Here is a 25,906-nt window from a genome sequence, read left to right on the forward strand (position 1 = left end):
GAGACCATCCGCAAGGTCGTAGCTCTTCTAGAAGCTGAGATATGGCATTTTTGATGCCCATTTTTGGCCTCAAAAACGGACGTCGAAAACGACTTTTTCAGGATTTTCAAAGTGCTCTCATTCCCTTGTTTCTGCTCGGATCCTGTTATAACCCGGTGTTTTCGTAATCTAGGTGACCCAATTAAGACGCTGGTATACTTAGTTTGATTTCGAAAAAAATCAATTTTTGGTGAAAAAATTCGATACGGGGGGGTATACCCGAAAAATGAAAAAACCCAAACTTTGAAGGTCGATATCTCGGCTTCTATGGGAGCTATCGGGATAATTCCAACGGTTTTGTCTTAGTTTCGTCATTGTGAATCCAACGAGACCATCCGCAAGGTCGTAGCTCTTCTAGAAGCTGAGATATGGCATTTTTGATGCCCATTTTTGGCCTCAAAAACTGACGTCGAAAACGACTTTTTCAGGATTTTCAAAGTGCTCTCATTCCCTTATTTCTGCTCGGATCCTGTTATAACCCGGTGTTTTCGTAATCTAGGTGACCCAAATAAGACGCTGGTATGCTTAGTTTGATTTCGAAAAAAATCAATTTTTGGTGAAAAAATTCGATACGGGGGGGTATACCCGAAAAATGAAAAAACCCAAACTTTGAAGGTCGATATCTCGGCTTCTATGGGAGCTATCGGGATAATTCCAACGGTTTTGTCTTAGTTTCGTCATTGTGAATCCAACGAGACCATCCGCAAGGTCGTAGCTCTTCTAGAAGGTGAGATATGGCATTTTTGATGCCCATTTTTGGCCTCAAAAACGGACGTCGAAAACGACTTTTTCAGGATTTTCAAAGTGCTCTCATTCCCTTGTTTCTGCTCGGATCCTGTTATAACCCGGTGTTTTCGTAATCTAGGTGACCCAATTAAGACGCTGGTATGCTTAGTTTGATTTCGAAAAAAATCAATTTTTGGTGAAAAAATTCGATACGGGGGGGTATACCCGAAAAATGAAAAAACCCAAACTTTGAAGGTCGATATCTCGGCTTCTATGGGAGCTATCGGGATAATTCCAACGGTTTTGTCTTAGTTTCGTCATTGTGAATCCAACGAGACCATCCGCAAGGTCGTAGCTCTTCTAGAAGCTGAGATATGGCATTTTTGATGCCCATTTTTGGCCTCAAAAACGGACGTCGAAAACGACTTTTTCAGGATTTTCAAAGTGCTCTCATTCCCTTGTTTCTGCTCGGATCCTGTTATAACCCGGTGTTTTCGTAATCTAGGTGACCCAATTAAGACGCTGGTATGCTTAGTTTGATTTCGAAAAAAATCGATTTTTGGTGAAAAAATTCGATACGGGGGGGTATACCCGAAAAATGAAAAAACCCAAACTTTGAAGGTCGATATCTCGGCTTCTATGGGAGCTATCGGGATAATTCCAACGGTTTTGTCTTAGTTTCGTCATTGTGAATCCAACGAGACCATCCGCAAGGTCGTAGCTCTTCTAGAAGCTGAGATATGGCATTTTTGATGCCCATTTTTGGCCTCAAAAACGGACGTCGAAAACGACTTTTTCAGGATTTTCAAAGTGCTCTCATTCCCTTGTTTCTGCTCGGATCCTGTTATAACCCGGTGTTTTCGTAATCTAGGTGACCCAATTAAGACGCTGGTATACTTAGTTTGATTTCGAAAAAAATCAATTTTTGGTGAAAAAATTCGATACGGGGGGGTATACCCGAAAAATGAAAAAACCCAAACTTTGAAGGTCGATATCTCGGCTTCTATGGGAGCTATCGGGATAATTCCAACGGTTTTGTCTTAGTTTCGTCATTGTGAATCCAACGAGACCATCCGCAAGGTCGTAGCTCTTCTAGAAGCTGAGATATGGCATTTTTGATGCCCATTTTTGGCCTCAAAAACGGACGTCGAAAACGACTTTTTCAGGATTTTCAAAGTGCTCTCATTCCCTTGTTTCTGCTCGGATCCTGTTATAACCCGGTGTTTTCGTAATCTAGGTGACCCAATTAAGACGCTGGTATACTTAGTTTGATTTCGAAAAAAATCAATTTTTGGTGAAAAAATTCGATACGGGGGGGTATACCCGAAAAATGAAAAAACCCAAACTTTGAAGGTCGATATCTCGGCTTCTATGGGAGCTATCGGGATAATTCCAACGGTTTTGTCTTAGTTTCGTCATTGTGAATCCAACGAGACCATCCGCAAGGTCGTAGCTCTTCTAGAAGCTGAGATATGGCATTTTTGATGCCCATTTTTGGCCTCAAAAACGGACGTCGAAAACGACTTTTTCAGGATTTTCAAAGTGCTCTCATTCCCTTGTTTCTGCTCGGATCCTGTTATAACCCGGTGTTTTCGTAATCTAGGTGACCCAATTAAGACGCTGGTATACTTAGTTTGATTTCGAAAAAAATCAATTTTTGGTGAAAAAATTCGATACGGGGGGGTATACCCGAAAAATGAAAAAACCCAAACTTTGAAGGTCGATATCTCGGCTTCTATGGGAGCTATCGGGATAATTCCAACGGTTTTGTCTTAGTTTCGTCATTGTGAATCCAACGAGACCATCCGCAAGGTCGTAGCTCTTCTAGAAGCTGAGATATGGCATTTTTGATGCCCATTTTTGGCCTCAAAAACGGACGTCGAAAACGACTTTTTCAGGATTTTCAAAGTGCTCTCATTCCCTTGTTTCTGCTCGGATCCTGTTATAACCCGGTGTTTTCGTAATCTAGGTGACCCAAATAAGACGCTGGTATGCTTAGTTTGATTTCGAAAAAAATCAATTTTTGGTGAAAAAATTCGATACGGGGGGGTATACCCGAAAAATGAAAAAACCCAAACTTTGAAGGTCGATATCTCGGCTTCTATGGGAGCTATCGGGATAATTCCAACGGTTTTGTCTTAGTTTCGTCATTGTGAATCCAACGAGACCATCCGCAAGGTCGTAGCTCTTCTAGAAGCTGAGATATGGCATTTTTGATGCCCATTTTTGGCCTCAAAAACTGACGTCGAAAACGACTTTTTCAGGATTTTCAAAGTGCTCTCATTCCCTTATTTCTGCTCGGATCCTGTTATAACCCGGTGTTTTCGTAATCTAGGTGACCCAATTAAGACGCTGGTATACTTAGTTTGATTTCGAAAAAAATCAATTTTTGGTGAAAAAATTCGATACGGGGGGGTATACCCGAAAAATGAAAAAACCCAAACTTTGAAGGTCGATATCTCGGCTTCTATGGGAGCTATCGGGATAATTCCAACGGTTTTGTCTTAGTTTCGTCATTGTGAATCCAACGAGACCATCCGCAAGGTCGTAGCTCTTCTAGAAGCTGAGATATGGCATTTTTGATGCCCATTTTTGGCCTCAAAAACGGACGTCGAAAACGACTTTTTCAGGATTTTCAAAGTGCTCTCATTCCCTTGTTTCTGCTCGGATCCTGTTATAACCCGGTGTTTTCGTAATCTAGGTGACCCGAATAAGACGCTGGTATAAGCAAGGAAAAACTAAAATAAGCGAACTCTACATCTTCCAGCTCATCGGGAAGACTCGAAATGATGAAAACCCTCTATAGACTGCAGGGTCTTAATCTGTTTTTGCACGAACATGTGCCACAACAAATCGATTTTTAAGGGAATAAAAGGAATCCGTAAACCCACATTCCCTCGGGAGGCGATTTTTCTTTGGGTAGGTATATACGTGTCAAGGCGGAGGACCGACGTGACTGTATCAATGCCACGTTTGATCAAGCGTTCATACATTCAAAGAATTATTCGAGAAATATTAGGGAACTATTTATTTGACATCTTCCTCACTGAATTCCTTGAACGAAATGTTTCTCTTTTATTAATATCAAATCTTTCTTGCTCTACAGTTTTTAATATTACTATACATTGTCGAATTCAAAAAAGTAGTATAAGTCTGAGACCATTGACTTATGACTTGACCATATTATGTACACCATCGATATGTACAAAGTGGATACATAAAAGTCAATATGTTTTTTCATAAAATTCCTCAAAAAAATCGTTTATCGAATTTCCTTATATTTTACGTAAAAAAAGTCGATTCTTGATATAACGCCTTTAAGACTGTGCCAAAAAGTAGTTTTTTTTATTCAAGTGCATAAACTTTTAATAATAAAAGTAGAGCGATTTTCTTCACGTACGACTACTGATTGTTGACTTATTGTAGAGAAAAGGGTCGTCTTGTGGCACATCATTTTAAAGCTCTTGAATATGAATTCAATATCTTTACCTATACTACAAAATGGTGGTACATTTAATAATTACCTGACTAAATACATTAAGTTCAATTGAGAAGATGCTGTAAATGGTTGCCTTGACACAAGAACAGTCAGTCCGAAATTTCACACCGAACATTTTCAAATACACTAACATCGATATAATTTCTTACGTCAGATTTAGAGAGAGAGCGAAACATTTTTAGGTTTAAAATGGTATTTAATTGTTTTTTTTCGGTGACCACTCAAATTGGGTTAAATAATTAAAAATCAAGGAAATTTTTTTATAAAAAAAATACGTTTAATTACATAATTGTGTAATGGTTGATAATAATCCTGTAGGCCATGAATCGCTTCTTTTTATTACATAAAGAGAATTTCTGTTAAAACAATGGAAGATGACCATCAACCTGATAGAAACATAATTACCGCGCTCATGTTTATTTAATCCGGCTCGAAGGACCATTCACGTAAAAATGTTATCTACATAGTAAACGTTCAAATAATGTTATAAGGGGCACCTCATTATTATCGAAGCCCTTTTTACAACCCAATAATAAAGGCGAATATACATGAAAGGAGACGCAGCTTTTGTCGTCGTCGTCGACGAAGAAGGGCTTCACGTTAGAATGATCAATTGGGTTGTTAAGGGCAACAACAACAACAACAGGTTGTTTGCCCTTTTAAGATATTGAGACGTGTCACCACAAGAAAAAAATGAATTCATTTATTTTCGTTAAACACTCATCAAAAGTTCATTGATTTATTGAACAAATTATTAATTGACCTTCTGACCCGAATATTAATCACAGACGGACGAGTTTAATGTTAATAGTGGGTCATTAAAAGTGTGAGAGTAATAAATGAGTACTATAAAATTCTCCATTCTCTACTTAAGAAATACATATACAGTATGTCCAAGATAAGGATGGAGGATTTTGGAGAATAAAGGAGATGCGAAGACGGTTAAATTAGGGAGAAGTTGCGCATTTTCAGGTCTAACAATATGCCGTTTAGGAAGTTTTAAAATTCTGAGTAGTTCCGGAGATGTGTCTATAAAATCGAAATTTGCGGATTTCGTTTTTATTTTCTGACGTTATTTTTAAAGAAATATGGAAAAACAAAAGACACTTTCTCGTGGAAAAGGCTTTTATGCTCAAGAGCTGAACTTTGAGGTACCCCTGAAGTAACTTCGCAAGAATCTGAAAATTCCATGTTTGTGACTGCAGTCCGATGTACTGTTGTCATAAAAATTGAATGGTTGCTAATTTTTTTGTTCAACACGAATGAATGCTGGACATGCACCGGTAAAGTAAACTTTTCAACATCTCGCGTATGTAGCGGAGACGAGACGGAGGGAGTATAAACGTTAAACGCGAAGAAGACGAAGAAGAAGAAAAAGGAGCACGAAACTGTTGTTGGCCACTCTATTTGAGGGCCGGTAAAGGCACGCGGACGTTTATTCGTCGACCGACATCGGGAAAGAACTACGTGTAGATAGATATACGCACGCGATTGATACGCGGAGAAAAAACTTATTTTTTGAAATTCGCGCTCGATTTTTATTTAAATCGTGGTTTTCATGGGTGTTGAATTTTTTAAGTGGAATTAACAAAAGAAAACTGTAGAGTGGACTGTGTGTGTGTGAGTCAAAAAAAATGAAGATGAGGTGGCCCAGGTTAGTTATGAACATTTATTTTATATTGTTTATTGTAGAATTGATAATTGTTTCTAGGTAAATTTATTACGACTAGATTTAAAATCTGTGAGTACAAATATGTAATAATAATAAGCTTTATTTCCAACAGGTTACATATATTCAGTTACAGGAGAATCAATTTGTACAAGTACGAATGCATAAACTGTACTTAGATTCATGCAACTAGACTATAAAAGAATTACTATATAATAAAAAAAAGTAGTGAGTTTGAGAAAACAAATAATAAAAAATCAACACTAAATTAGGATAAGAATCAAGAATTAATTTAAATCAAAAAAATGAGTAAACAAATGTATTCAAACTAAAAACTAAATAACCTATAGCCTCCCCCACCGATCATACGCAGGTGACTCAAAATAAGTGCCAAATTGTCATGGTGAATGTCACAAGAATCAGCAATCCTTTGCAAAAGGGATGGGCATCAGTCAATTTTATGGTTAAGTAAATTAAACAAGAATTTCACCGAATGCATTTCTCTTCTCTTCGCAAGTGACCGTTCATAAGAGAACATCAGGTTATGGTCAAAACCCTTGGAGGATAGACTCCCTCGCATCCTTAAATGCCAAACATTTAAGGAATCGCCGTTGGACTGGTTCTAATAGGTGAATGTGCTGGTTGTAAATGGGAGACCAAATGAGGAAGCTGTAGTCCAGCTTGGATCTAACAAATGCATAGTAGAGAGTTTTGGCATCAGTGGCAGTGTTCGAAAAAAGTTTGCAATTTCTGATAATAAAGCCCAGCATGCGAGTAGCTCTAGAAACAGTATCTTCGATGTGAGGGATAAAAGAACATTTTTGTCTCCTCTGACTCCAAGATCTTTAAAACAGGTAGACCTTGTCAGAGACTCTCCATTAACTGAGTAATGTGAGCGTGAGCTATGGTCACATTACACTTGGAAACATTTAGGTTGAGCCGGTTCAAAGTGCACCAATGGTGTACTACAGTATTGATGTTCTCTTGCAGTTGACCACAATCTGCTATATAGAGTCAATCCTATGGAAAAGCTTTAGGTCATCAGCATATGCTAACCAAGAGCAATTGAGGGTAGAAATCAAGTCATTAGCGAAAACGTTAAAGAGAAGGGGGCCCAAGTTAGAGCCCTGAATGAATATTAGAGTCAAAGGCATGCAGAAACAAGAGGTTATATAAGATTATTAAAGATAAGTCCCAAAGATAAATCATTGACGCATGTTAAAATTGGACTTTTTGGCTTTGGTGATTTCCATTTTCTCCAGGAGATCCAACTTTTTACCCTTAGGACACTCGTGAACAATGGAAACATTTGCAGGGACGGAAAAACTATGACCCGTTGATAATAAATGGTTAGCAAATGCTGACTTAGTTCTTTGAACTTATTATAACGAGGCTTAGGTGTTTCTGTACCCTTGTGGATACTCTCCTTCCTGATTGTCCCACATAAACAGCAGGGCAATCCTTACAATTAAGACAATATACACCCAATTTAGATAGAGGATCACTTTTATCCAACGTCTTTACCAGGTTCTTTCTTATAGTAGCGAGTGGGTCGTTTTGAAAGCTATGGAAAGGCTTAAGAAATTTTGCAAGTTGTTGAAAAATGCCGCCGAAATAACTGAGGCATCTAAAATTATTATTGTTGGTGATATTGTTCGGTGGGTGGACGATGTGGACACATACCAGAGATATATTATTCAAGAAACTTAATTACTGACTATTTATGGAAAAATAAAGAATTAAGATTTTAGCATAAACTCCATCCCTTTAGGGGCCTCCTTCCAACTACAATGCACATAGAATTCTGAGATCCACATATTTATTTGGCTCTTCAACGCAAATAGGTTCTCCATCCAGGTACATTTTTCATTAATTCTCTCTCTCTTCCTCTCGATTAATTCTTAGTTGTTTTAGAAATGCCCTGTCTCTTTCCGCCATATAAGCATAAGGTAAACTGCTAAACTTGCTCTCTTAACCTCTAATTGTTCTCTATAGACTGAGCCCACATTGAGGTAGAGAAGGTAGGCAGCTCCAGTAGTCATTTCAATTAGACCATCAATAAGTGAATAACCTCCAAAGTAGGACCTAGGAGGCACTCTTTTAATATTTATGGGCCTGTATCCTTCTTCAGGAGGCATTTCTTGCCTCATCATTTCAGTCATTTTAGTCATCTTCCCCTTGTGTTTATCTTCGTAGAAAGCCATTAAATTTCTTATTTCTTCCAGGCATTCCAAATTATTTACTCTAAGAAATTTCTAATCTTTTTAGACATACCAACTCATTTTTTAATTAATTTTAGACACTTAAAGCCTTCGGATTTCTCTCCCTTTTAATTCTAAGCAATTGAACTTTGTGTATGTGTTGATTATGTGATTGTGCATTAAGTTGGGGTTATTATATGATTTTGTATTTCCAGAAACATCTAGAGATGATTGTTTGGTAAGGTTTTCTAATTGGACTTCAAAAAGAACCTCGTTGATACGAGGGCGGGTCAATAAGTCCGTGACTTTTTGGATAAAAGACAGGTTTTTATATAAAAAGTTATTTTATTTTTTAACATAGTCTCCTTTGAGTTCTATACACTTAGTCCAACGTTTCTCCAATTTTTTTATCCCTTCGGAAAAATATGATTTGTCGAGGTCATCAAAATAGGCATTTGTTTGAGAGATGATTTCGTCGTCATTGTCGAGCCATTTCTTTAAGTTTAGGAATAGGAAATAGTCACTGGGGGCTAAATTTGGAGAATAGGGCGGATGAGGAAGTAATTCGTAACCTAATTCATGAATTTTTGCCATGGAAACTGCACATGTGTCCACCCGTGCATTATTCTGGTGGAAAAGAACTTTTTTTTAGCCAAATGTGGTCTTTTTTCTTTCAGTTCCTCATTGAATCTATCCAATAAGTTGGTATAATATTCTCCATTGATTCTTTTCTTCTTTTGAAGATAGTCAATGTAGATTATACCGCGTGCATCCCAAAAAACGGTCGCATTGATTTTATTGGCTGACAAACCCACCTTTGCCTTCTTGGGCGCTGTTTTGACTGCTGTTTGGTCTCCGGCGTGTTGTGGTGGATCCACGTTTCGTCCACGGTGACGAAACGACGCAAAAATTCGTCCATATTGCGGTTGAGAAACGCCAATCACTCCTGGGAAATTGTCACACGGTTGCGTTTGTGGTCGATTGTGATCAAACGCGGCACCCATCTTGCGGAAAGCTTTCTCATACCCAAATGATCATTCAAAATTGAAACTACTGAACCATGTGAGATCCCTATGGCTTCCACAATCTCCCTCACTTTCAATCTCCGATCGGCTAAAACCATATCGTGAATTCTTTCGATCGTTTTGGATGTAGAGACCTCGACTGGGCGTCCAGAACGTTCGGGATCTTCCGTGCTTGTACGGCCACATCGAAATTCAGTAAACCACTTCTTTACCATGGAAATGGATGGTGCAGAGTCCCCATAATATTTATCAAGCATCAAGCAATCGGATGGTTTTTTCCGTAAAAAATAATGCTTAATGAGCACACGAAATTCACTTTTTTCCGATTTTTTCTCAAAACGCGTGGTAGTCTGCTATCAACAGCTGTCAAACACAAACTAAATGGACACAGTTTTTTCAAATTTTGACAGGCGTCAACTGACAGTTCTCTGTTGACAGAAACAGAGTTGCCATTTCCATTAAAAGGCGGGAAATTCAAAAAGTCACGGACTTATTGACCCGCCCTCGTAAATATCCTTCCATTATCTATTTTTCCAATGAAGTCAAATTGATCTTTATGATATTTCTATATGTTTTTATGTCATAAAGATTATTTCTATATTTCTATATCTTTATGACATTTCTATATGATATTCTTATGAAATATATATGCACTGTATCTAATTTAATTCTTATAACACTACATATAATAATACAATAATATACAGGGTATTCTCGAAAAGAAAAACGCAGTTTCACAAAAATGGGAACGTTGTAATGCTGAAAATATGATGCGCCTATACTAGAGGTAAAAAACAATACGTTGCCAAATTTTCAAAAATTTTGAAAGATAAAACGATTGTTTCTTAATTATCCTATTTTTATAACCGCCACTGCATATGAGTAATAATAATTGATTTATGTTGATTTATTAACCTTACTTATTGCAAATAATTTTCTGGGTTATCATTGCCTATAGACTTGGCTTTGGTAGTTCTAAACCTTTTATGCAGGCCATACACGCTACGGTTTACCGGAGAGGTTTACCTGTCCGGAAAACCGTAGAATAAAACACCAATTAAATATTGAAACACCATTGCGATCTCTTCTTTCCTACTTTTTTGGCACTGTTTACTTTTAAAATTATCGCAAGTTCTACCAATGCTAGGAGATCGTCGTCGTTGTCGTCACGGGAAGCCATAGTGAAACACTGCTAAATTTCTGTCCGGTAAAAGTAAACCGGAATGTCTCACACACACCCTACGACCAAAAATCGACCTGTACAGGTAAACCTCTCCGGTAAACCGTAGCGTGTATGCCCTGCATTAGGAATAGTAACATTAAATAATATCAGAGATTTGGCTTGTAAAAGTCCTCAATTCCGGAATCACTTTTTGTCGTTCATCAACTTCTTAAAGAATTGTATTTTTTTCAACAAATTTAATATTTTCCAGTTTTTTTGTTTAATTGATTCATATAATAAACTAAGACTTTATAAGCTTCCTTCTTTATTAATTTATCAAAGTATTCTTTCGATTTTACCTTCCATAAGTAAGGATTGCTTCTAAAAAATAAATTCCGTCAAAATTTCTCCCTTCGTTGTTCTAGGAACGATGTTTTCTTTTTGATTGTCTATCTTGCTTTTTTTAATCTGCAATCAAGATTAAACAACTTAGAAAACAGTTTTATTTTCATTTTTCCACAGAAATGTGAGCAAAACTGTCTGTGTATAGAGAGTTTAAGAAAATTCTTGATTTAATTTAGTAATAAGTTGTGCTAAAGCTCACTAGACTTATAGTCCAAGGTATAAAACCAAGATGACTCTTATTGCTATTTCCAAGTTCTTTGGTCTCTGATAACTATAGGTGAGACTCCAGAAATTCATCCGGATGACAATTTCTGATCATGTCAGTACCTCAGAATCTATTTACGCTTTACAGCTTACTTAAGGACGTGAAATCCATGAGTATATTGACTATTCCTCAACACTGTAAGATGTTCCACATTTTGATCCTAAAATGACTTAAATAGAGCTGAAGTTTCCAAGATATCCAGGAGTAATATCCATGGAATTCATCAAAGACTCAATGAATTTTTCTAGGTAGTATGGATCTTTTGCAAGAAAACTCTTCATTTTCATGTAAACTGACGCATAGAACCCGTAAGAGATATGGTTTCTAATTTGTATACTAGTAAAACATGCATCCTATTAGGGAAGAAAGACAGGGAATTAGATTTGTTCCGAACTAAATGAGGATTTGAGAAATAATTATTATTATACAAGAATATTCAATTAAAAATCACGTACTGCTGGCAATTCGGGACACCCTGTATAGCAGAAATGTTTCTACATTAGAAAGGCTTAGGCTATAAAAATTGAAACAAAAACGAAGAAACTCGTTTGTGCCAATTAAATCTATAATATAAATAATTCCATATATAAAAGTTCAAAGAACTGTATAATATTTTTAGATGTGATGCGAGCACGTTAAAAATGTTAACACATTCATTCATCAACGGTTTGGTTTGGAATAACAATAAAATCCCAAAAGATGTTTACAATATGTGAATTGGGAAGGAAATGAGTTAAAAAATATAAAACAAAAAAACGGTATTCCGATATTTGCAATAATTACATTTAACTCTATTTGTGGTGCATTTCCTTAATGGTTTCCTTCGTAACTGGATTGATAAGTGCTAATTTAATGGGACGCTCGTATTTTAACGTAATTAAAGCCAGCTTTGCAGTAAACGTTTTTTAAAAGTGTTTCGCGGGAAGGATTAATTCATTTAAACGGCTCTTGGAATTCATTTTTCTTTTCCGCAGTTTGATAGTTTCCAATGACGCCCATCGACTATACACACTCAAACAAGAAACAAATGTTAAACGTAAGTGCAACTCATGAATTAAACATGACAATTTATCACGGACTTATGGCCCTCTGAGAATGTACATAAATTTAACTACTTCTTCATCGAAGATCGAACTGATCGATGCTAATTTATGAATATTATTCATGACTTAAGCCGAATTAATAGACGTCGGCCGAACAAACTTGTAGAGTTAGAATGCTAGACATATAAGAAAGGCTCCCTTAAGCGCACAAATAACATTTAAATGTTTTTCTGTGAAATGGCCCCCATTTACATCGGTTGTCTCGTAAATCAGGATTTTTCCAGCGCCGCCACGTTGTGGGTGGCTCTTTAATTATTTTAAGTACCTTCAATGTACTGCCGCTTTTTATTCTTTTCCTCCATCTATTATAATATGGCGAACGTATGTTGGTCGCGGTACTATAACAAACCATTGCGGTGACATTCTGACCTTTACTGAACTCCTCGCTTGTGTATATATATATAGTGGACATCGTTGGTCAACGAGCTTCAATAATTGTTGCAAGCAAAAGACACATAAGAGCATTTATTATTATTTATTTTTTGGACCTTCCAGAATTCAAGGGTCATCCTGGGGAGCCTAATAGGTATATGCTGTTATAGGTCTTGTTGAGGTCTTTTCTAAAGAATATTTTAATAATTACAATTATTTGCTTTCCAAAGACTGACCGCCCACTTTTGCCCGATTGGATGGATGAAGGAAGTGCTCCCAAAAAAATTCTCAGGGTATCTCTCATTAAATATATTTACAATTTTAAAAAGCTACGCGTGTTTCGCTCTTGTGGGAGTATCATCAGGCCCAAAGGAAGTCAGGTACCAGCCGTGTATATTGATTTCTCAAAAGCTTTTGATCAAGTAAATCATATCATCACCTTTTTACATTCTACATTAATCATATTGCTAGTTGTCTTAAATACTGTATATTTCTATTGCTTTCTGATGATCTCAAGGATCAGGAAATGTTATTTTATAGTTTATAGTCGAAGTGTTAACTCTCTGGGTTATATTTATTCTACTGAAGTCACTTAACTTTATTATATATATTATATTATACTTTACTTATATATATTATATTTACTTATATATATTTTATTATTACTTTATTATATTATAGTAGCTATATTAGTACTACCTTGACCATAAATAGTTGCACAGACCTTCATCCCAACTGACTGCAATTCTTCAACGCATTTTATTATTAGGTTTCTTAAAACCTCTATCTAAACTATATGGTGTAAGAAAATAGACCTCGAATCATGAATACAAGAGTGTGATAGGCTCGGTTGAAGTTTTTATCCAGAGAATCTTTAAACACATTTAAAAATTACCTGACTGGATTTTTCATACAAAAGTTCAGAGCTTAGAGATGTTCCATCAAACATTAAGACACAACAATGATCTAAGTAGTTCACCTAAGACTCTGCCTGCAATTCAAGGTATTCCAAAATTGTTTTGATTTGTGCAGAATTAAAAGGTCTATGGGAGTGTATACCTTGAAGAGTTCTTGGAGATGGTAATTGGATAATAAGTCATGGACTGTGTATTCTCTAAGAAAAATTATATTGCATATAATATTGGAACAAGAGCTCCCTGATGGTATATTGATGATGAACAATTTGAGTGGACATACCACTAGTATCTACAGTCTCTGAACTTGCAACTTGCATTTTATTGGCAACTGAAAATGATTTTCTTGGTATTGGGAACAAATGAGACCATAGAATGGCATTAAAACATAAACCTTGACTCATCAGAGGGAACATCAGGTTTATTATAATTTGAGACAGCAAAATGGTTTGAGGAACAAACTTTAAAGTTGCTGTAATCCTTTAATGAACTGACCTGGCAAACTTCTTTATCATGGGGCTTATAGAAACAAAGAACATAGATATTCTTATACAGTATTTACATGGTAGTTTTGTCCCAGTCTTTTCTAGGACCCTATGTCTAGAAAACTTACTCCATTCCAAATTCTATGCCTTATTTTGCCCTAATTTCACAAAAAATAAAACTATAGAAATAGAAAGTGAATAATTTCAACAAATTTTACTTGACTCACGAGGCGACGCTTTCGCGAAAGTAAAAATAAAAAAGTCAAAACTGTCACTACTGTCAAATTTTTCTAATATCAAGTCACGCTAAGATGGCCGCCTTCCGAAGTTCCACGTTGGCGAATCCAGTTTCGGAGATGTGCCATGGCCTCCGAGATCTCCAGACCTAGCAATTTGTGACTTTTTTTTTTTTTTAAACGGGGTATTTAACGAATTGCGTATACGCTCACAAGTATCGTAGTTTTAGCGAGGAAAATTTGACTATTGATCGCATACAGCGACGTTAAAGCGTGTTATGGAGGATTTCAAGGATAAAAAAATAAAAAATAAGGATTTTTGGGTCTTATATAGTACCTCCTCCACATCACTCATAATTTTATGCAACGGTTGCATTACTCTAAACGAATTAACTCTTCGCGCTCAGTTCTTCGAAAGAATTATGCACATTCTTCGTGACTAATTCGCATTATGGGGTATTGTGCCGATGGCTCATAATATGCCTACTCCAGGGTGATGTTTTTTTTTTTTCTATATGACGCGACATTTTTTGTAATTATCCATTACGCAAAACCGATACGGATTCAATTATATTTGAGCATTTATCGAAAGAGAAAATATTATTATTCCATTGGCCAATTATTATTTAAATGCTAAACGACGACGAATCAATTTCCCGCGCATTGATTCATCTTTAATATGTACGTTTACATTAAAATTGTAATCGATTAACTAGGCCTGATGGCATTCGATCATTAATGAGATGGTCAAATTATAGAGCAAGTCGAACTTTAATTAATAGAAAACTAAATGCGGAGATTTAATGGGTTCGGGCGCCTAATGTGTGAAATCGCTCGGTTAGTGTTTAATTTATTCGGTTTTAGATGAATATCAATGGGCAAATTATATGGCTGTAAGAAAAATCTAATAAAAGCAACGTGTATTCAGTCACAGGAAATAAACACCCGAGAGTGAAAATCGCAATAAGACCGAGATTTCTTCGTTGTTTACACTATAGACCAGGCGAGCGAAGTAAGAATAAAAAGCAATAAAATGTTTAGAATATCAGGGCCAGTTGTTTGCTTTTTATTCCCCTGGTGCACTAAAAGGTTTATTTTCAGATGAAAAGTTAATATTTGTACATTAGCGATGCGAACGTTCGTATAGGAAAAAATGTAGAAAAGAGTAAATAAGGAGGCCGATAAACTTTGATGACTGTTTGGTTATATAGGAACATTTTCAACTGTTTGCTTTTAATCGTGTATCACTAAGTTATCGTTAGTTATTATCGCAATTAGATTTAAGCATCGTAAATAATAATAAAACGGAGCGCGAGAGCGAAAATTGGGCGTGGCACTTCGTTTTATATGAAGAGATAATCATAACGCGACTCGGGTAATTTAAAATCACTTTGTTGCGTAGCTCGGCCCCTTTCCGATTAAATCAAAACATCAAAAATCCATCTTCTATTCAATCACCGTTGATTTTCCATTTCCTGCCCGCCGTCGCATCATCGGCAATAGTCGGTCTCGTATTTCATTGATATTATAATATAACGTTCACGATTATATAAAATGTTATTGACTTCTGTTGTTCTTTGATTGCATTGGTTTGTGCATGCATGATGATGAAGGTAATTTTACGGGCTGGGCATATTAAGGAGCCCGCCGCTATAAAAAAGGCGGATCTTTGTAATAAACTGTATGGACCATAAAATGTTTGTTTTATCGCAAATAACCGCAAGTGTCGTTAATTGCTCATTAAATTTATAACTGTGCGCACATAAAACATCTGTTATAAGACGTAAATCAACAAGTTTTACCATTGTGACTGGACGTTCACCTGTTCATAGGGGGTTCATAGTTCGATGGTAAGGTGCCCGGTATATGCGGCGAGTGACATGGGTTCGATTCTCAAGGTAACCGTTTTTCTTTTTTTTGTTAATTTTATTTCGAGTTCGTTTGTTCGGGCAATTTTAGTCGTAGCCCAAGCAACACACGTTAGTTTTGATTTAGCTCAGACGTATATTTTTGGTTGAACTTCAATTATAAATATCGGATATACTTTGGTCATATAAGGTTGATAAATATACCAAAAGCAAAAATTTACTAAAAAATCGTGGAAGAAATATGTATTTAACGATAATAATTATATATGATGTGTTGCTTGGATGTCGTTTTTATAATGTATAGGGTGTCAATTTGAAAACCTTCAATGCAAACATCTCTGAAATTAAAAAAGCGAAATTTGGTACTACAACCACCATATTTTGGTTATAGGGTGAGTCACCCTTTGTGCCCGCTGCACCCAACCCCAAAATTTTAAATGGCATGACCATTCTTTTGACGTAGTATTCACTTGCACAAGAATTTTTTCCTAAATTTTATACAGGGTCAACGAATGTTATAAATTAAATAAAACAAACTCTGTTTTTATCAAGTGTTCTTTAATTTAATTAGAGGCTTAAAATGCATCCCATTTTAAGCTATACAGGGTGAGTTTTTTAAAGTGTTACAATGCGATATGTCAAAAATGGCTGCAAATTTTTTTTTTGACATTTCAAGTATACTGGGGGGCACTTTTTGTGATATTTTTGACATTTGTCCCTTCACCCCCCTAAGAGGGGGGGAGGGTCACTTCCTTATTTTAAATGGAATGACGTGTTTTTTATTCTTAAATACGAATCTACATAAAATATAAAGTCTGTTTACAAAAAATTTTTAAAATTGCTCTGCTGGTTACGGAATTATGATCAAAAATGTTTTGATTAAATTTAAAAATAATTCGAATATTCTACTACAATAAAAACAAATTATTTCCTACTTTTTAACTATTTATCGTCTATCGTGTATTATGCCTAAGGAGCTGTTCGAAGTGACCGCCTTCGACTTCCAAACACTTTCTTATCCTTTCTTGACATGAGTTTCGTACCCGCTGTAACATTTCACTAATGAACAAGCAAAACGAATCCTGTTCTTCATGTCCTCTGGAGTTGTAGGTGCACTAGCCATTACTTTGTCTTTTATAAATCCCCATAAAAAAAAGTCAAGGGAGGTCAAATCTGGCGAACGAGCAGGCCAGTTGACAGGACCACCTCGACCAATCCACCTGTTTTCAAAATAAGTATGGGCCTGTATGGCATAATGAGGTGGAGCTCCGTCCGCCGCAATATGGTGCGAATAATTTGCTTGCGGATTTAAAAATGTACAACAGATTAAAGCAAGATACCAAGTTTTGAAAAGCAATCTCGGTTCAAGAAAGACTTGCTGTAACCCTACGTTTCCTGGCAACAGGAGATTCGTACACAAGTTTACAATATTTGTTCAGAATCTCTAAGCAGTCTATTAGCGAAATAGTTCCAGAAATATGCAAAGCTCTAGTTGAAGAACTGAAGGGACATATCCTAGCATATTTTGTATTTATGTATTTTTAAACAAATCTATAAATCAGTTGCGTATCACTGCATTAACAAGGTCTTCATTATGAAGACTGTTCATTATTGAGAATTCATTATGAAGTTCATTCTGAATTCACACTCAGAAGAACACTGGGGGTGAATTACGGTAGTCTGGTGGCGACATGGGATATTGAGAGAGTTGAAAATTAGGGCGTTGGTTCTGGGAATATGACAAATCTTGAGATGTTATTGTAGAAACAGAAGAATAACTCTATATAAATAAGCAAATTAGTTATCTTCTTTTTAATTTCATCCACCGTTGTATTTAACTTAGAGGATATTTGAGTTCAAGAATCAAATTTTTTATTTTTGTTGTTAATATAAGCATAAACATTCATGATGCCTATAGAACGCAATTAAAAGAGATATACGCTCGTCAATCCACTCCATGACACCTGTCGATAGCCAAAATAATACTAAAATAAAGAAACAAATCGTGTCGTTCGTTTCCCGTCCAGATTTGCTTGGGCGTCGTCGCGTACCAATCCTTTGATGTTTCGTCAGAAAACCGACGAGCGCCGAGCTGCATCACTTTTTAAGTTCGCGACGTGGTACAGATCTGGACGCGGCTTTACACTTGCATCACTTCGGAATGACGGAGAATCAGCTGGTTTCTCAATGTTTACAATATCTTTATACTATCAACGGCCTTCTCGACTAGACTTCTAATCCAATTTACCGCTTTGCTGATGATAGTACATTAGTATTTTCCTTCAAGTCGCTCAACTAGATAGTGTAGATTTAAGTGTGATTACACTTAGCTGCTGGATTCTAGTCTTATAGGAGATCCAGAGATGACTAAAAGCTTGGACAATTTGACGCATAGAAGGGCATAGGTGGCTCGTGATACTCGAGTAACATAGAGTATCACGAGCTATTAAAAAAGAAATAACTCTGTGGTCGTCAATCGTCAGTTAATCGTTTTTCTTTGAGTTCTTCGCTTAGAAATGCTACCCCAATACACTAACGACGCTTAATACATCCCTGTGATCGTTTTTTCATTACCTAAGTTTGAACAACAATTATATAATGGTAACACAACTTATATTAATATTGAAAGGGGAGTTTGACAAGGTTGTCTACTATCTCCTTACGAGTCAATGTATATGCGGAGTATATAATGTAACGATATTGGCAATGCCGCCGATACCACCTGTTCTTGGTCATTTTCGAATGACACGAGCGAGCACGACATCTCTGGAGACACGTAGAAGATTTAGAGAATATTCCGGACAGTGGTTCTCCGAGTATATAAACAGCCGCGTCGAAGTTCGGTGCGGAATATTGGCGCGAAATTTAAATCGGACATAAATACGGTGAAAATAAATATTTCTAGTAGTCGGACGGATGAAATTGCAACTTTGATAGCTGACTAGAAAATAAATAGTGCTATCGATGTTACGATGCGATCTTTCTAATTTTCTAAGGACCTATTGAACCACCCTGGTAATTAAGAAATCCGAGGTACGCCTCATTCTTGGATGATTCGCCATGCTTTCTTTGCTTTAGGCTTGCTTAAATTCTACGAATTCTTCAAGTCACTTTTTCGTGCGACATTAATTGGTTGGTTTAATGGTAAATTTACAGATTAAGACGCGAGGACCAAAAAACTAATATCTACTGAAATTTAATAGGATTTTATCATGCGCCCACTATTATTAATATGATTACATTTTTAATGCATGGGACATTCTTAAATTTATTTCATAAAAGAACCCATTGTGTCCTAAGGCTTAAGGTAACATTATTTTGTTTGGCTCTAGATTTCATTCAGTCTTGATAAAAGGAAATTGAGTCATAAGATCTGAGATCCTTTTTCTATATAACTGTTCTGAAATTTCATATATTGTTTTTAAATTCAACTGGGTTGTTAACCCATCATCTCCGGCTAGGTATGACGAGAATATACATTTGTCTGCTCGCATGAAACCTTATTAAATACAGTAACAATGTATATAATATTTTTTCTACTGTTCCATATTAATCGCTATCAATCAAACTGTTGGCAGGCGAATTGAAACACTTGTTACATTATTTATTACTGCGCGTGGTATAAGTTGTGTTCTGTCACAAATGGACGTTTTCTTTCAAATTACCGATTACGTACTTGTCGTAGATCATCTGGGATGATAGGTGTCATCTATTAAACTCCTTAATCTTAGTTAGTTGATCTATGAAGCGGAATTCAATAAAAAAAATAATTAAACTTTAAGTAGGTAGGTCCGTACGTTAAGAACTTTATTATTTTAATGATTATCACCACTATATAACTAACTGGGTCTTAGAATAACTAGAACAACGATCGCCCATAATCGCTATTCGATGAATTTATATAATCAACATTATTATCTCAATTATCGTTTGAACTTGAGTAAAACATTCTACGTTCGGACACAACTTAAAACGACAAAAAATTGAGTGACGTTTGGTTCGGGACTGAGTGAATAAATTTGAAGTAACCACAAAAATGCGTAAAACTTAAATAAGCTTAAAAAAAAGAGGATAATTGCGGGGTAGAACCTGTAATTACTGTTGCGCAGTGTTAAACCGAAGGCACCTTAATAAAAGGTTTAAGAAAATTTTTTTGTGTTTCACAGTAAAAGTTATCTAAATCAGTGTGCGCGTTGTACAAAAAAAAATGTGGAGTGTATATAAAACTTGGTGTGCTAATATTGTGTCAAGACAAACTTAAACATAAAATACCACCATTTAGAGAATTGCAAATCCCAAGCAACAAAGATATATTATCTATTGTTTAATAAATTTTGGTATTAGTCCAATATTAGTCCTAATATAATTATTATCCCAGTATCTTGAGTTCTAATATCATGCTCATGAATATTTTCAAAAAAGACCACTCTCTTATATAAGATTTTCGGATTTTATTAGTCACTTTAAAATTTTTAGATAATGCGTTTCCAGATCAGTGGATTTGCCGGCGAGATCACCAGACCCAACACCCATCGACTTTTTTCTCTGGAATCACTTAAGAACTGTTGTGTTTAAAACGCAACCAGCTTCACTTGATGCTCTTCGGCAACGGATTATTACAGAATGTGCATCTATTTTAAAACGTGAGAAATGAGTTCCGAATTGATTATACTTTTGTATCTACATATCGTCGCCGCAATATGGTTCGGAATATTGTCGTGAGATTTAAATCAAACATAAATACATAGTTGTAAATAATTGTGTGTAAATAAATTAGTTGGTATCCATCGTCTGCTCGCACCCATGTTTCGAGTATACTCTACACCTGCCAAAATCACCATCCCAGGCCGAGGCCCTCATTCGTCACTATATCCATACTTGATAAAGGAAAAAACCTCAAATACATCATGACAATGCGCGGATGCACCTCTGATATGTGCCACTACTATACTTTCGGTGACCAACATCCACCGTATTCACCGGATTTAGCCCCCAGTGACTTTTTTTGTTTGAACCAACAAATGCTTATTTTGCAGAAAATTATGTCAAAAAACTAAAAAAAAAAAACACTGTTAGGACTTATTGACGGAACCTCGTATTTATACAATCAAGTGATTTTACGGTCGAGTGTTCCATAAATTCCTCTATAAACGTCCATATATGAATATACAAAGATAATAATAGGGAACCGAGCAAATCCGCGGCTATGGATAAATTGAATGTTAAACAGTTAATAATAATAGAATACGCGGAAGAGATCATGATTGTAAAAAAATGAAAAGTTCGTTTTACCGAAACCTTATATAGTCGTTAGTTTGCCAAGGGATGCGTAACATCTAATAACTCCGTCATTTTCTAATAAAGTCGAGGAAGTGCCAGTTTTAATGGTGGTTAACTTGAATAAATCGCTCGAAGCCATATATCTGCTTATTACGGGAGTCTTGGGCATTAAAGTTAGAAGAACCCAAAAAATTGTATAATAAATAAAGTTCCTTGAACTCGCGTCATATTAATTAAAAAAAAATCAATTGAAAAGCATATTAATCTCTATTTGCAGCACTTAAAAAAGATATTGATGGAACCTAATTGGTAAATTCAATAAGAGGCCAGACACAAACAAGTTTCTTGTTAATCTTTTTTTGAGGCTAAGACCAAACAGTAAAATAGGTCGATGGAAAAGAAGAAGAAGTAGAAACAGACGCCGAAACCAATGGTGAATATCCCCGTGAGGCACGACATCCACGTGCCCATGTTACATAACTGTACTTCGGCATTTGTACGATTGTATGGTATCGACCATAACCATAGAGGGAAAGGCCTATGGTTATGCATGGGTTTGGTTCGCAATTTTTCATCTAACGTGATACACCATTTTCACGTTTTATTAACGAGGTACTAAAACGTCGAACAACGTCAACGCGAACAACGTCTTCCTGCTCTTTTGGGACTAAGAACCTGATGAGGTCCGTTTTTCTTTTTTTCCCCGGACCGGTGTTGAACCACCCCAGTTCTTGGAGGTCGAACCCCATCAGTCTTAGTTCTTCATCTATATCTTTTAAATCAAAGTTACGGTCTAGCCCTCTAAGAATAACATTAAGTTTGCGATCCTCTTCAAGGAAAAAGGAGTAGTATTCCACTCCCTTTTCCCTAAGAAGCTTAGTAATGGTCCTGGGGGGTCTTCGGGAAGAGCGCCAATCCCAGCCTTTCTTTTTGGGTCTCGATTATGTTAATTTTGTTTTCAATTGTCATTTTATATTTTTGCGCTCAATTTGTACCACTTTGGGGACTTTAGAAATGCTGGGATTCGCGCTCCTCTCCCTCCCTGCTAGAGAAAGGTCATTCAAAGGCATAAATAAAGGATTTTTTTCATTTTGTGTATTATTTATTATATTTTCCTTTTTTTTCTCACTACTCTCCACCACACTACGTTCGTCTCTCATGTCTGATGACTCTGGAGGAGCAAGCTCTGGGAATCGGTTTTTATTTTTTATTTGTGTGTTAGATATCAGCTTTTCCTCGCCCCCTTAGTGGGTGAGGAATAGCTGGTATCTTCTCTAGGTCTTTTCCAAGTTTGTTCAGTTTTTTGCTTGCTCCTCCAAAGCCCTCATATGCAAAGTTAAATTTTGATTTACGTTTAATGTTTCTTCTAATTGAAGTTTGAGGTTAGTGATCTCATCTTTAAATTTAGCATTTAGCTAGGCTCTCGATTTTGTTAAGTTTTTCGTTTAATTGGTGATTTATTGTTGTTAAATTTAATATCTCTCTTTTGTTATTATCGATAAACAGATCTCGATCTCTAACCTCCTTTTCAAGTTCTTTTATTCTCTCGCTTCTAGAATGCGCTACCCCAGCCCCCAAACTACTACCCTTCACTGTGGGATTTAGGGTGGATTTTAAGGATCTACTCTGGGATCGGGACAGATTTGAGCTGGGTTTTTTAAATTCGGAAGAGGATGCGGGATAACCCTCCAAAGTCTTACCCCGCTCTTTTTCCAACTTCTTCTTTAGATTAACATCATCGCTTTTTGTCGAAAAATCCGTCAAATAGCCATCCGAAGTGTCCATCTTATCTGTCATTTCAGAGGATGCTCTTAGATTTGGCCCCCCAGCGACTATATGCGACGTTGGACTCCGTTTTTCTTTTAAACTACTCTCACTAGTGTTGTAAAGAAAAAAAAATACAAGTTTGTTTGTTTATTTATTTATCTGTGTAAGTAAACTGCGGTGAGACTCTCTAGTTGCTTATAATCCCAGCATACATTTAAAAACAAACTCTGCAAACTCAAATCATATGACAAATGATGTTCTATCAATCAATGTCAACAACGTCATTTCTGTCAGCTTCCTGTCAATTTTGCGAAGCAAGATGGCCGGCATACGATTCTCACCATACAAGCTTCTTACATGTGTCAGCAAGGCCGTTGTTCGCCATGACGTGGGTACGGTATCACTCAAGGTGTCACTGATAAAACAACCCTCGGAAAAGTGGCAACGGCGCTAAATAAATTCCAAATCTTTTTATATGGAAAATGAAGCCGCTATATGCAATCACTTACCTTGGCTTCGGTATGCACATAATATACAAAGTTTAAACTATAAAAATATATCGGCCGGTTTAAGTAAATTTCCATGTTGGAACGCTGGTTTCGGTTTCGATCCTGAAACGAGTTCGAAGACAAATTAATAAATTTATTATAGGAATAACGTCGGGGTTGAAGGAGAGACCACGTTTTACACGACCAATTAAAGTCGCTGTCGTTTTACGTATAGATAAAACGGATCCAGTCACTTTTAATTAGAGACATCGGAGGCTTGTTTTTTTTTTACATCATCATACAAATTATCCATATCGAGACGCATGGTTGCATAACGACTCCAAACATTTAAAGCAGGTGGTTCTAATTTAGGCGAAACAAACGAACGCCATACACAGCATCAAAAAAAAAATCCGCAGCCAATTTATTTATCAAATAAATTCGCTTTTTGCGCTTAATTTGGCAAAACGAATGCGGTCTACCGTAATGGACGTGTCTAATGCCGATGAAAATCAAACAACACAGGCAGATCACCCAGCCACTGTTGTCTAGTCTATATAACAATTTCAGTGCAGTACAATGGATTTAAAATTTATGGTGCCTTAAGCACGCGGTAGTAGAAGAATGCATTTAACCCATTTCTAAACATCACTGGTATCTATATCTATTTAGTTAGTCTAACGTCTGCTTTCTCCCATTAATCATTGCTCAACAAAATATTATGACTAATGAACGTCTCCTGTTTATCTTTGCTAATAATCAGTTTCGAAAGATGCATACGATGATTCTATTACTGCCTTATGCAACTAAACGTAACGGGTTCCTTTTTTTCAATTACTGTATACACGACTCTGTTGATCGTGCCACTTAGATCTGTGTTCGAAGATTCCTAATGATTATTATATTGTACAGGAAACACAGGAATTTGACACGGTTTTCTTGTACAAATGGATGCAAACCGTTTGGGTTATCTGACTTATTTTTTATGTTACCTGCAAAATGAGTCTAAAAGGAGCATTCAAGATTTCTTCTTCTCTCTTGTGTAATAAGAATAAAGAAATATTTATTAAACGCCACGCTTATTCTCATCCCACTCTAATTTGTTTTCACTGCTGAAGCAATTTTATTATAAATCACGGTTCCGTAGGTGGCCCACGCTTGTCTCGCTCCCAATTTACACCCCGTTACTGTTTATTGTTTAAAATCCTAAAGTGGTTTCCTACCATGTCCTAAGTAAATAACGTGACGATTATTAATCGTTCTATGACCCTAACCGAGACCATCATCGTTTTTCTGCACATGAGGTAAACGTGAAATCAGAACCGACTGAGTCGCGGCTCTTCATATTAACAACAACATTTCGTCCGTTCTATGATAATGGGGACGTTCACTTTGCCATTTCGGAGAGTTTTTGCAAACATTTGTTGTTTTTGTCACTTGGTTTAATCCCCAATCAACAAACATTATCAAAATAAATGTATAATAAATATTTCTTTTGTTTCAGGCATCTATTGACCTCAGTCCTTCTACTCACTATTGTGTTACCGCTTCTGGAAGCGAGGCCGCAATCCAAAAACCATGACATGCTCACCAAACTCGGGCTGCAGAAGATCCGTAGCCCGAACACCCACCACAGGAAACGTCTCGCTGTGGAATCCAGACACCACAGCAGATCGGACGACTCGCACATGTTCATCATCAAACTCCCGCCGAATCCTCACTATTACGCCTTAAACAAGCCGAATTCTGTTTTACCGGAAGCGGAAAAGGTCCCCGTGGGATTCAAGAGTAACGGTAAACCTGGAAAAATTTACCACTGGAACATTCCGGTGTTGAAGAAGATGGTGGAGAGCAAACAAAAGAGTCGCACCAACGACGTGGATAACGATCTGTTGGACCATCCGGAGAACTGGAACGAGGTGCTAGAAAAGCCGATGCGCTCGAACAAGAAACCGCTGAAGCCGTCTTATTACGTACCGCTCAAGCCGAAAAAATCGAATTTCATGAAGTATTTTCCCGGGAACGGTAAACCGCATTCGCTTTATATTATCGAGAAAAACAAACGGGCCCATTATCACAGACTGCTACCTTAAAGTGTATCATAATCTTTTTAAATTATTATAGAGACACTCACTCGTCAGTGCAATGATGTAATTTTAGACTGATACTTATTTTATATCTTTATATTTAATATTATTGATGTACGTACTTTTATAAGCCAATAATTGTTTTCATATTAAATATAATATTTAAGAAATGAGCGACTGATTTCATTAGAGGCCATTTGTTGTACCCTTAAATTCAAGCAGTTGACGTTCTTAAGTTTGCTTGTAGTACTTAGCTTTATTAATAACATGTTATGGGTTTTAGACAAATTTTTTTTTTTTTTTTTTGCAAAAACC

At 36.5% G+C, this 25,906-nt stretch overlaps 1 protein-coding gene across 3 annotated transcripts; it reads left to right on the forward strand.

Moving 5' to 3' along the window:
• The first annotated feature begins 5,662 nt into the window (after positions 1-5,662).
• On the forward strand, positions 5,663-25,764 carry LOC126746808 (uncharacterized). 3 transcript variants are annotated; one of them, XM_050455204.1, is made up of 2 exons: positions 5,663-5,918; positions 25,009-25,764. In XM_050455204.1, exons 1-2 carry the CDS (start codon positions 5,899-5,901, stop codon positions 25,595-25,597), a joined length of 609 nt encoding a protein of 202 aa, XP_050311161.1. In that variant the 5' UTR covers positions 5,663-5,898; the 3' UTR covers positions 25,598-25,764. The 3 variants fall into 3 exon arrangements, with proteins under 3 accessions (XP_050311161.1, XP_050311160.1, XP_050311159.1); XM_050455203.1 differs by lacking the exon at positions 5,663-5,918 and adding an exon at positions 15,401-15,999; XM_050455202.1 differs by lacking the exon at positions 5,663-5,918 and adding an exon at positions 24,702-24,808.
• The last annotated feature ends 142 nt before the right edge of the window (positions 25,765-25,906 follow it).

This window comes from Anthonomus grandis, chromosome 18 (assembly GCF_022605725.1).
Source record: "Anthonomus grandis grandis chromosome 18, icAntGran1.3, whole genome shotgun sequence".
NCBI lineage: Eukaryota > Metazoa > Arthropoda > Insecta > Coleoptera > Curculionidae > Anthonomus > Anthonomus grandis.

Excerpts from the sequence above, each read along its gene's own strand:
- LOC126746808 (XM_050455202.1), top strand. The coding sequence starts at position 24,768 with ATGACCCTAACCGAGACCATCATCGTTTTTCTGCACATGAG. Across the intron at positions 24,809-25,008 it reads ATCGTTTTTCTGCACATGAG|GCATCTATTGACCTCAGTCC; the intron begins GTAAACGTGAAA and ends CTTTTGTTTCAG.